Source organism: Ursus arctos, unplaced genomic scaffold (assembly GCF_023065955.2).
Source record: "Ursus arctos isolate Adak ecotype North America unplaced genomic scaffold, UrsArc2.0 scaffold_10, whole genome shotgun sequence".
Classification (NCBI taxonomy): Eukaryota; Metazoa; Chordata; class Mammalia; order Carnivora; family Ursidae; genus Ursus; species Ursus arctos.
The window spans coordinates 35,303,956-35,316,111 of NW_026622764.1; the positions used below are offsets into that span (position 1 = coordinate 35,303,956).

The 12,156-nt window shown below is 32.6% G+C and overlaps 1 protein-coding gene across 2 annotated transcripts in view; it reads left to right on the plus strand.

The window, feature by feature from the left end:
• Positions 1-12,156, plus strand: part of KLHL1 (kelch like family member 1) — a 340,926-nt gene that overhangs the window by 118,141 nt on the left and 210,629 nt on the right. For both annotated transcript variants that reach the window (XM_026493388.4, XM_026493389.4), the window contains one exon: positions 3,182-3,318. In XM_026493388.4, the coding sequence (XP_026349173.2) occupies positions 3,182-3,318 (137 nt within the window). The remainder of the gene's footprint in view (positions 1-3,181; positions 3,319-12,156) is intronic.

A 12,156-nucleotide genomic window follows, 5' to 3' on the forward strand; every position in this document is an offset into this window, starting at 1 on the left:
TATTTGCAGGTAACTTTCTAAATTTGATCAAAAAAGATCCATCCACTGCTCTAGGAAGCTCAGAAAACCATAATCAGAGGAAATTCCAAGTAACCACACGTAAGCATATCATTGTCAAACTGCTAAAATCCTAAGATAAAGAGGGGAAAAAAGTAACAAAGAGATATAAAGGACATAGTAATTCAGGAAAACAATTATAAGAATGAGAGCTGATTTTCTGTTAGAGACATTGGAGCCTAGATTATAATAGAATATTACTTTTTTAGTCCCAAAGGCTAGAATTCTATATCAAGTGAAAATAACTTTTTAAAGATATTTTCAATGCAGCTAAATAAAGACCTTTTTAGATAAATGAAAACTGGGAGAATTTATTGTCGTCAGACCTGCAGTACAAGAAATACTAAAGAAATTTCTTCCAGTTGAAGGGTATTGATACCAGATAGAAGTCTACTTCTTCAGGAATGAGTAGAGCCCCAGAAAAGGTGAAGAAGGAGATAAATATAAAATAAATTTTTACTTTCACATATATGTTCTTCTTTTAAAAAATTCTTGATTGATCAGGATTCGGTAAGCTGAATTATGCTGTTGTAAGGCTCTAATAATATTCATGAAGTAGTATACTTTTATTTGATGATACTCTTACTAGTTAAAGATCAATATTGTTATCTCTAGATGGAATCAGCAAACTTCTGTGCAGGGGCAAAATCTGGTGTGTGGCTTATTTTGTATAGATCATGAGCTAAAAGTTATTTTTGCATTTTTAATCAATTGAACTTTTTTTTTGAAAGGGAAGTATATGACAGACTATATATATATATATATATACACATATTTTAGGCATATATAATATGTAATATCTGCCTCTTTACAGAAAAAGAAATATTCTTTTTTTTTTTTTTTTTTTAAGATTTTATTTATTTATTCGACAGAGATAGAGACAGCCAGCGAGAGAGGGAACACAAGCAGGGGGAGTGGGAGAGGAAGAAGCAGGCTCATAGCAGAGGAGCCTGATGTGGGGCTCAATCCCACAACACCGGGATCACGCCCTGAGCCGAAGGCAGACGCTTAACTGCTGTGCCACCCAGGCGCCCCGAAAAAGAAATATTCTGATCCTTACTCAAGAACAACCACTTAAAGAAATACATTAATCTATATGCAAAAAAGATGTAGTTATAATGTTAAGGAATGAGACTTTTTTAAAAAAGACAATGAAAAGATTCACCCAAAAGAACAAATAGAGAATATACATATGTAGAATTAAAGCTAAACATAATTTTATCTAAATTAATATATATCAATAAATTTTAGAATGGAGATAAAATTGATAAATTTTTAAAATGTGAAATGCAAAAGTTGATAATGAAGAAATAGAGCACAAAAATAAGCCATGTAGTTTATTAAATAATTAAAATGAGATCATGTCACCTTTTCTCAAAATAGTCAAACCAAGATATTTTTTCAGGTTAGTTCTGGAACACCTTAAGGGAAAAATTAATTGCTTTTTTCTTTAAGTCATTATACAAAATTAAAAAGAGTTGAAGATGCCACCTCATTTTATGAAGCTATATATTAATTCAAAAGTCAGAAAAGAAAATACAACAAAAGAAAATTATAGGTTCATCTCTCTTGTGATTATAAATAGAAAATCCTAAAGATAATTTTGATTGAGATAAAAGGCCTTTTATGAATTTTAACACCCATATATTTTAACAGTGGTTAGCAAAGCTAGAAATTAAAGGGGTCTTTCTGACATGGTAAAGGTTACATACCAATACAATCAGCAAATATCTTACTAAAAGGAGAATCTTCAGATGTGTTCCTTTGAAGATAGAGAAAAACACAAATTTTCTCCCCCCCTGGCACAGTGACTGTTCAACACTGGAACACTGGAAGTCCTGGATGAGGTTTTAAGAAAATAAAAAGAAAAAGAGTTATAGAAAATAAATAGTAAAGCAAAATGAGATTATTTGCAGGTGATATAATCATCTACCTAGGAAAAAAAAAAAAATAGCAGAGTCCAAAGAACTAGTAAGATAATTCAGTAAGTGTGCCAGATAAAACATGGATTTATGATAGTTTCAACTAATGAATTTTAAACCAAAAAACCAACAAAAAATATAATTTTTTAAGAAGTTACTGCACATAATGCCAACAAAACTGTAAAGTATGAAGAAATCAACCAAAAATATACAAGCCAATTTTAGGGAAAACTTCAAAATTTGAATAGAAAGCAGACAGGATATGCTGAATACATAGAGAAATATTTTGTACTTTTGTGTTAGATGATTTTATATTATAAATATACCAACAATCACCAAAAATAAAATCAGAAATTCAGTGCATCTTTAATTAAAATTCCATTTAACTTATTCGAAGAACTTAACAAACTTACTTTAAACTTTGTATGAAGAATAAAACTTCACTAATAGTTAAAACAAAAAAAAAAGATGGAGGACTTGCCTCATATGGTTATAAAGACATATTTAGATTCACAATATTAAAACGAATATTATATTGTCACAAGAAGAGGCAAATAAGCAAAAACCAATAAGAATCTCAGAGACAGGTAAGTTTAGATTCAGGACTCAAATTCTTAATATAGATGCACCATTAATTCAGTGGGAGATAATCAGAGTCTTTAGTAGATAGTGTGGTAAAAAGTGAGTATATAGACAGAAATAAAATCGGATTCCTATCCAAAAGGATGGGAGAACTAAATGTGAGAGAAAAAAATATGTATTTAAAATCATAGGAGAATGTTCTGTGACCAAAGGTGGAACAAAATTTCCTAACTCAGTTTTGAAAAGTACAATCTATAAGGTAATAAACAGATTGATAGATAGATGATAGATGGATACAAAAATACATAGATGATAGGTAGATAGATACAGTACCTCTATACTGCATTCTTTTTTTTTTTTTAAGATTTATTTATTTATTTTAGACAGAGAGAGAGAGAGAGAGCAGGGTGGGAGGGGCACAGAGAGTCTTAAGCAGACTCCACACTGAGTGTAGAGCTGACACAGGGCTCCATCTCATGACCCTGAGATCATGACCTGAGCAGAAACCAAGAGTCAGACGCTAAACTGACTGAGCCACCCAGGTGCCGCTGTGCTGCATTCTTATTGACACTTAGCATTTGCTACTTTACATTTATGTAAAGTATTTATGACTCTTTCAGGCTTGTTCTGAGCTCAGTCTCCGACTATTTTGCTGCCATGTTTACAAGTGACGTTTGTGAAGCCAAGCAAGAGGAGATCAAGATGGAAGGCATAGACCCCAATGCCCTCTGGGACCTTGTCCAATTTGCATATACAGGTACAGTAAAAGAATTATAGCTTTGTTGATGTCTTGTGAATTTTAGAATTTGAATATAAAATTTAAAGCTTAAAAAGTACTTAATTTGTATCTTTTACTTACTCAGTTGAATGATTATCTAACAGGGAAAAATCAGACTACCTTTTCATTTGTCACGGAGTCACAAATGTATATATGTAACATATACCCTATTCTCTTCTACAAGTTCTTAATAAGCTTATAAAAATAAATAGTCAATGGAATGAGCTTGGGAGACGACCAAAGATGTTATTAATTATCAAATAAGAATTTTTTAATGTCCATTAAAAAATAAGAATTTTTTAATGTCCCTAGGAAGGGAAATAGACTCTTATATTCTTTCCTTTAGGAAAGTATGGGTTGAAATAACTCTTTTCTCCTTAAAATGTATCACTTTAATATTGAAATCTTCACAGAACATTTAATGTGGACTTAACAAACTTAGCTGAAAAGAACAATGAAGATACTTAGAGTTATGGAAATGACTACTTTTTGAGGCTTTTTCTTCCTGATCTACTATGTTGACATTTTCTAATGGCCTTTGCACTATGTTATATTTAGTGCATTCAAATAAGTTTGCCAATTTAGCAAACATTTGTTGAATGTTTCTTAGTGTACAAGTATCAGCTGTGTCTCTGGAGAATAAACTCATGAATAAGATGTCTTAGCCTTCCAGAAGCTCATGGTCCAAGTGGAAAAGAATTAGATGAGGGAATAAATACTGATATAATGTGACACATTAAGAGAATTAGAAGGCATAAAACCGCTGTTCTAAACATTATCAGGGCTCACATTCATTTAAAACATTTTAATAATTTTCAAAATTATTGTGGTAAGGGGAGACATTATGATAAAATCTTGTGATAGAAGCAAAGGTAGATAGTATGAATTGAAGTTACATATATATATATATATATATATATATATATATATATTTTTTTTTTTTTTTTTTTTTTTTTTCTTTTCAAAATGGCACGTGGCTCATTTTGCCTGAACTCTCAATGATGGTATGAAATAGGAAAAAAGATAGGCTAGGGCCTGATTATCAAAGCAGCAGGACCCTGGTTTAAGGAGCTATGTTTTTGCGGCATATCTGGTTACTGGGAAACAAGAGATGGTGTTGTGAAGTAGAATTAAAAGGCTATGGGACTAGTGGGAATCTGCCTTTCTGAGGGAGGGTTTGGCTTCTCATAGAGGGGAGTTTGCTAATGTAACATTTAATCAGTAAACGAAGCCTCTTTGTAAAGAAAACTGCTTGCGCTCTGGGTGCTGAATCTCAAAGTAGCAATGTAATGGACAGACGTACACATCTCCCAGTCTCAGTTTTTTTTTTTTTTAATTTCTTAATTTTTTAAAAAAGATTTATTTATTTATTTTAAAGAGAGCGAGAGCATGTGCACACGCAGTGTGAGTTCCCGTGCAGGGAGGAGGGGCAGAGAGAGAGGGAGAATTTCAGGCTGACTCCCCAGTGAGCATGGAGCCCTAAGGAGCTGGATCTCACAACCCTGAGATCATGACTTGAGCCAAAATCAAGGGTCGGGCACTCAACCAACTGAGCCACTTCAGAGCCCCTGCCTCAGGTATCTTTAAATTATATTTTGTCCAAGCAAATATTGCGCTGAACAAAGGTAAGGGAGTAAACAAGTATGTATTCAAGGCTGTTGCAATAGGGGAGAGAGACAAAATTCAGTCTTTATTTATTTCTGCTGAAACAAAGGGAGGGAGAGATTTTTAAGTGCTAGGATGAGAGAACACAGACCATCTGTGTTTGCCGTTTGGCTTTACCTAAAGGAAAAGTAAACTTTTTCCTGTCTTTGTGACATAATGTAGCTTTACAATTTAGAGCAAGGCACCCACTCAAATTATACTTCTATACTCCCACAAAAACTGAGAGTTAGGGGTACTCTCGTCCTTGAAGCTGACATTTCAAAGAGAATGCTTCCAGGTCCTTGAGAACAAGATTCCTGGGTTGTAAAACTGGCAAAAAGGCTTTAAATATTACTTACATCTCAAAGGGGTAGAGAAAGAATTATAATTACAAGTTTTCTGAAGTAAATGCTCTGAGAAAAGGGAGAACAAAGATCTAAAGTTCGGGAAGTAGCCTGTTTATTTCTTAGTCAAACTGAAGGACCATTAAAACCATGTTAGTCAATTTCAATCTGATTACAACCTAAAATTGTAACATAAAGGATCTTTGGCCTCGGAGCCAAGAGAGAGCAAACATAACCAGTTTATTGTTTCCTTGAAAGGGAAGAATCATGAAGCTTACATTTTAGGGATCTTTCTAGCAACAGAAGGGTATAAATCCAACCCTTACAGTCTCCATGGCCTGGCAACTTTGCATTTCTTTTGTTTAAAACTAGGTCAGAAGACACTCATCATCATCCAGCACAAAGTTGAAAGGTGTTTCAAAGCTCCCTGCTGAACGTAATGACCCAGATTTGCTCAGCTTTAGGGAGGGCAGACAGGATACAAAGTTGCCTTTCAATTGCCACTGCTACTTTGGCCTTTGGTACAACAACCATAGCTCCCTGGTGGTTGATAAATTTCTCATTGTTAGTTTATAGAAATATTAGATGAGCAAATAATTTACAAGCTAATATTGGGAGAATTGGGGGCATAAGATAAAATACCTTGTCTTTTGATATAACAAAATATAACGATAGAAGAGATAAGTTATGATCAATGACAGAAAGGGAATAATAGGACTTATCTGCATATGTGTCCATGTAGGTACTCTGAGACTTTTCTTGTTAGTAGGCTAAAAAAATTCATAACAGAAGAGAGAAAAAATGAATGAGCAGTAAAGACACATAAAGGGTCAGCTATTTGGTAATATTTCCCTAAATTTTGAGGTTTGAGTGGCTTTGGAGAAATTAAGGAGGATCCACTCTATAAAGAATTGATAGTTAACTATTAGCTGTAGAAGTAAAGTGTTCAGTAGAGATACATAAGATCGATTTAAAATGATTTAAAGATAAAAATTTCCATGAGATCTGGAAAGTCTGTAAGGTTTGAAAGAACCATATGTAGCTAATTTATGTCATTAATGTAGAAATTAAGGAGAAGAATGAAAGGGTGAAGTAGCTTGCAATAAATTTTTGACTAAGATAAGCTTCAGTGATTATAGGGTTTAATAATCTTTGATTTGAAGAACAAGGAATTATCCCTTAAAGAATTTCAGGTAGTAAAATTTGCACATGGTAAGTCATGGGTGACATCCTCCCTGTCTACCTCTCTTTTCTCCTACTGTAGCAAATTAGAGTAAGAAAAAGTGGGACCAGGGGCCTGGTAGAACTTCAGTAAGAATGAAGGCAAGTATTTATAGATTAGGAAGAGTGATCTGGGGACCCAGGAGGTGGCTGCAGTGGTGGTAACAGCTCAAAGGGAATATGAATATTTTTAAAGGAAAAACATAATAATAAAGAGGTTAATACTAGCAATATGTAAGATGGTTTTCTTTAGAAAAGCAGTAAAGTCTTTGCTTTAACAAAATGAAATGGTTTTACAAGCATAAAGGATTAAGATACAGCAATAAAAATGATGTCTAATTATTACAGTATCAAAATTAGCTTCTTTACTTAAAAGGCACCATTAGGTCAATTTTTTTTTTCACACATTGTCATAGCTCAGGAGTGGAAAGGAAATGAAAGTTTACACTGATGTTAGAAATAATTGTATATCTAATATGAGGTTCTTATCAATTTTCTAAATTCTTAATTAGCTGTTTAAGTAGTTCAAAATTTCTTTTTAAAACTTTTCATTGGATTTTCTTTATGGTTTTTAACCAAGAAATCTGAGTATGATCTTAGCTATTCATAGACAGCAAAAGGTGCAGAATGAGTAGTGCATGTTATAAAATGGTACCCTTTTATAATTGGTGCTTTACATTTAAAGTCTGAATTCTTAGTTATAATCCAAAGGATACATAATTATAAGACGTGTATTAGTTTTTCAAAAATCAAACCATAATTCAGCTAACAATATTTAAACACATTGCATGAAGAGAGTCACACTAGGAACTAGAGGATAAAATACAAATTAAGACTGGGTGCATACAGGTTAATATAACATAAACCTTTAAACAAATTAGGTAATGAATAAAATTATTAGAACAGGGCATAGTGAAAAAGCTCTTTACTTTTGTTTTCAAAAGCAGTAAGATCTATGTACCACTCTCCGCTTTATGACATTCTCAGTTGTATAGTGTCAAATACTTAAAAACAGCTTTTTGAATATTTTCCTACATATAATGGAGCCTCTGTTCTGTAATTTTACTCATCTAGAAAAGAGACCTGAGATAGTATTGGTTGAATCTGTAGTAAAGCCTGCGATTTGAATCATGAAGTCAAGGCTTTTCTGGAGTAATTCTATAGAACATACTCAGAAGCATAGACTCAGAGAAAAAAAAAAAAAAAATATATATATATATATATATATATTTACAGTTTCTCATCATTCTACTTTCATATTACTTAGAAAGTTAGAGATGCATAGAACTATAGAAATTCCATCCCTTATGTTATAAATTTTATAGACGAACATTTTTCTTATGGCTAAGTATGTGGTGCAAACCAGAGGCACCAAAACTATTTTTTTTAAGAATTACATATTTGATATTTCAAATAAGCACTGACAAAATCATCCAAGACAAATCAGAACTTTGTTGGTCTCTTTTGAATTAATATGAGGGGACAGGTTTTTTTTTTCCCCCATCATTTAACAACTTCTGAAGTTCTTCAGGCAGCCCATCAAAGAAATAAGGTAACCTGACAAAGATCAATAGTAAGACACGGAATCTGTTACGAGAATGAAACATCAGAACACACATTTAATGGCATTTTCTCTACCGAATCAATGTCCTTTTGTAAAGTTACCAGTTATGGTGGAGTTCCGTGGAGTGGCTTGTGACTATTTTGCCCTCAGAGTAGTTTGGGTAGCTTATATGGACAACCATATTGCTATATAGTGCCTTACTGTAGGTTTGGGTCACACTTCTTCCAGTCTTACTGCCAGTTCCCCGCACAAGGCAATGGTGCCTAACAATCTCAGCACATTAATATCTAATAGTCCTTGTCCTGTAAATGCACTGAATGCCTTTCCAGTTTTACTAGATGCCTACTATGTGCTATGCCCAGTGATGGGCTCTGGCAGACAATATACTTCATTACACACATCTTCTACCTTTAAGGGACTTCAGAGTTTAGGGTATAAAATAACTAACTTTTGTTGACTTCTTTTGGTATGAACATACATTTGATAGATGCAGTCTAATATTTCTTCATTAGAGAATGGTATAAAGCAAATTTTGAAGGCTATTACATTGGTTGTGTGTGTATGTAAATAAATATATGAAGATATACATACACACACCACACACACATGCACATATATATATTTATTTGTATTCATATATATATACATATATATATATACTACTCAACTCTAAGAAAGGAAAATAATAATGCCTAAATAAATGAACTAATAAAATTTTGTGGATTTAGCATCATATATATATATATATATATATATATATATATATATATATATTTCACTATTTCAGTTCTGGACAAAAATTGATGATCACATTGTGAAAATAAAAGAGGAAATGTAATATATTTGAAAAGGATTATCTGGAGCTCACTATATTTTAATGTTGCTTTCAGGTTGATAGAAATTTCCTTCTGTTTATCTTTTACATAGTCCCTCCTATCCGGGCATACTTGAAAATATACTGTGTTCATTGATGCATAAGGAAATAGAGTTCTAACAAATGTGGGAGATGGGATTTCAGGGTTACTAGCAAAGTGTCAGGTCCTGTAGAGAACTGATAAGGACACGCTTTAAATAAAAGAAGCTGTCCATCTAGCAGTGGTATTAAGAAGAGAGGTAGGAAATTAAACTGCCAAATGGCAAACCTTTAATCATACTGAAGAGTTAACTTCCTTATTAAAAAAAAAAAAAAAAAGGTTTGTGTGCCACTGAAGTTAATTAAAGTCTTGGTACATGCTAACAAAAGTTAAGATAGCTTCTGCTTACTGCCAAACATTTGAACGAAATAAATACACACACACAGGAGCCGAGATGTTTAATGTTCTGCTTTAATATTAAAAAAGTATACATCAATATAGTCAGCCTGGAGTGAATATTCTAAATTCCCCTCAGAATTTTTTATTGTAATTAAAAGTAAATTATTGTTTCATTTTTATTACTGGTTTAATTCAAGTGGTATGAATTATGCAAGCACATTAGCAGAATATTAGTTTTAAAGTTAGAACTTTTACTAGATGGAAAATCTCTGTTCTCAACTTAAGAAATTGAGTCTTTAAAGACTGGCTTTATCTATTATTATTACCCATTAATTAAATATGTTGATTTAGTAATTTCCACAGGATGCTGAAATAATCTATATATTCAGTAAAAAAAAAAAAGTAAAAATAATAAAAATAAAAATAAATCAACTATGTATTGCCAGCCTACTTCTACCTTTCCATTATCCCAAGAACCTTTATTTGCGTGTGTGTGTGTATAACAATGAATAATATAAACTAATTTGGGAGAAATTATTGTATCAAAATAGATAATAAAAATTAGGTATATTTTCTGAATATTTTATAACATTTTGTTATTGTTACTGAACTGCATCTTGGCTTCATGCTATGGGATTTCATAGACAAATTAAAAAAGAAATTGATATGTGAAACTTAATATTTACTAGTGGTAGAGGAAAGGTTATATCTCCTCTGCCCTGTAATTCATATTTACTTTCTGGGTGCCCAAGTAAGGAAAATCTCCCAGTTCTCATCTTATAATAAACTTTGTTTTCTTAAAAAATCTGCTTGGATTTTATTTTATTGTTACTCAAAATCTTTTAATTGTTTACATTTTCCTTTGGGTACGAGGAATTGGATAGGGAACCTGTTTACATGTCCTTTGAGTCCCACGTTTTGCTTCGGATCCTAGGAAGGCAGGTGCTGAATCCTGTGGCTCTATGGGATGTGTGTATTTTTGTGCATGAATCTTATATTTGACTATTTTCTCAGCGTACTTTATCTTCACTTTAATCCCAAAATATCTGCACACTTGATTTTGTTGTACTTGCTGGGCAGTATGTAGAATTTCACATCAGAAACATGTGGGGTTTTCTTTGGCCTTCACCAGGACTAATATTCAACCAAAACTCACTGAGATGTGTCAGCCCGGTATTCATTCAGATTGTTGGGCATTTATTCTAATTGGCATGTACTTATTTCTTACTTCTCAAGTATTTTGATTATATCCCTTGTTCTCCCCCATTTTACACTTAGAGATCTTGGTCAACTTACTTAGCTTTATAGAGTCTTAATATTACTCATCTCTAAGAAAGGAAAATAATAATGCCTGAGTAAACGAACTAATGAAATTATGTGGGTTTAGCATAATGCTTAGCATGTTGTAAGCACTCAATTATGATGATTATTTGTAATGGATGTTTTTATAAGTTCCATCAAATCCTTTTCACAATCCATTATAAAAAATGAAACTAGAGACAAAACTGGGGAGGGAATCATCACTTTGTCAACATTTATTAATTCTGAATCTGATTTATTATATGTGTTAGTATTATAGTATGAATGCTAATTTGTATGTATAATTTGGTATACGTTTTTAGTGATACATTTTTTAAACCGCCTATTTGTAATTTTTGCCTTATGTATTTTAATTATGTTTTATCACGTATTACATTCATTATTTTAACATATCTTATCTCATTCCACACAGTAATATTCTGAGATGGGCAACTAGTCAAATCTTATTGTCAGTTACAAAAATGAAAATACCTTGATATAGAGGGCAAGAAAATTCCATGGATAGGAAAGCATGACCAGTTTTCCCAATGGCATTTCAATGTCCTTTCTGCTAGATCTGAAGTTATTCAACCTTCCGTCCAATTAATATGAGAGGGAATGCTGCTTATGTGTACTTATGTTATTACCACCTTCCATTTTCCTGGTACCAACTGCCATCAAATATATTTTTTTTCTTACAATTAACTTCCTTTTCCACAAAATCATGAATAACCTGAGGAAAGTATGTAGATGCTACAAACGGAGAGTTGTTTGAGATCGATCATAGCACTATAGCACTGATCGTCCTCAGGCTTGGACATTGACAATTTCATAACCTTGCAAATTTAAGTCTAATTTTATTTTGTTATTTTTATGTAAATAAGAAGAATTATAAGAAACACTACATGTTTAACATTTAACATTTTCTGGATGTTTTACACACATCTGTGTTACTTCTCATAACATTCAGCTTTATCGTGCAGTTGGGAAAAATGTAGCACCAACTTGTTTCTGAAGCACCAGCTGTATTTTTGAACAATACATATCTTTAAAAATACTACCTTAGTTGTGTTTTGACTATTTCTCAATACTTTGCATTTAAAATTTGATAGAGGTGATTCTTTCTGCAGATAGTATGTGGTGGAAAAAACAACTAAAACAATAAACAAGCAAAAACAAGCAAATAAAACAATCCAGTCACTGCCCCCCTCTGAAGACTTCCAGAAATCACCATTTTGCCTGGTTTGCCACCTTCGTTCAGGAGAGACTTCCCCTTCATGTTGGAAACAGGAAATTCATAAAGAGAACTCTAAGAACTTTGATTTTAAATGTTTTGTCTACCTCAGATAAAGGATGGTAAGAGCTACCCAACAGGGAAGACATTTTAACCAGAAGTTATGGTATGCTCAAGACATCCTAAAGGAATACCTTGATCTCAGACTCCTTTAGACTGTGTGCTTAAGCTTTCTTAGACACATTATATCCGTATTGT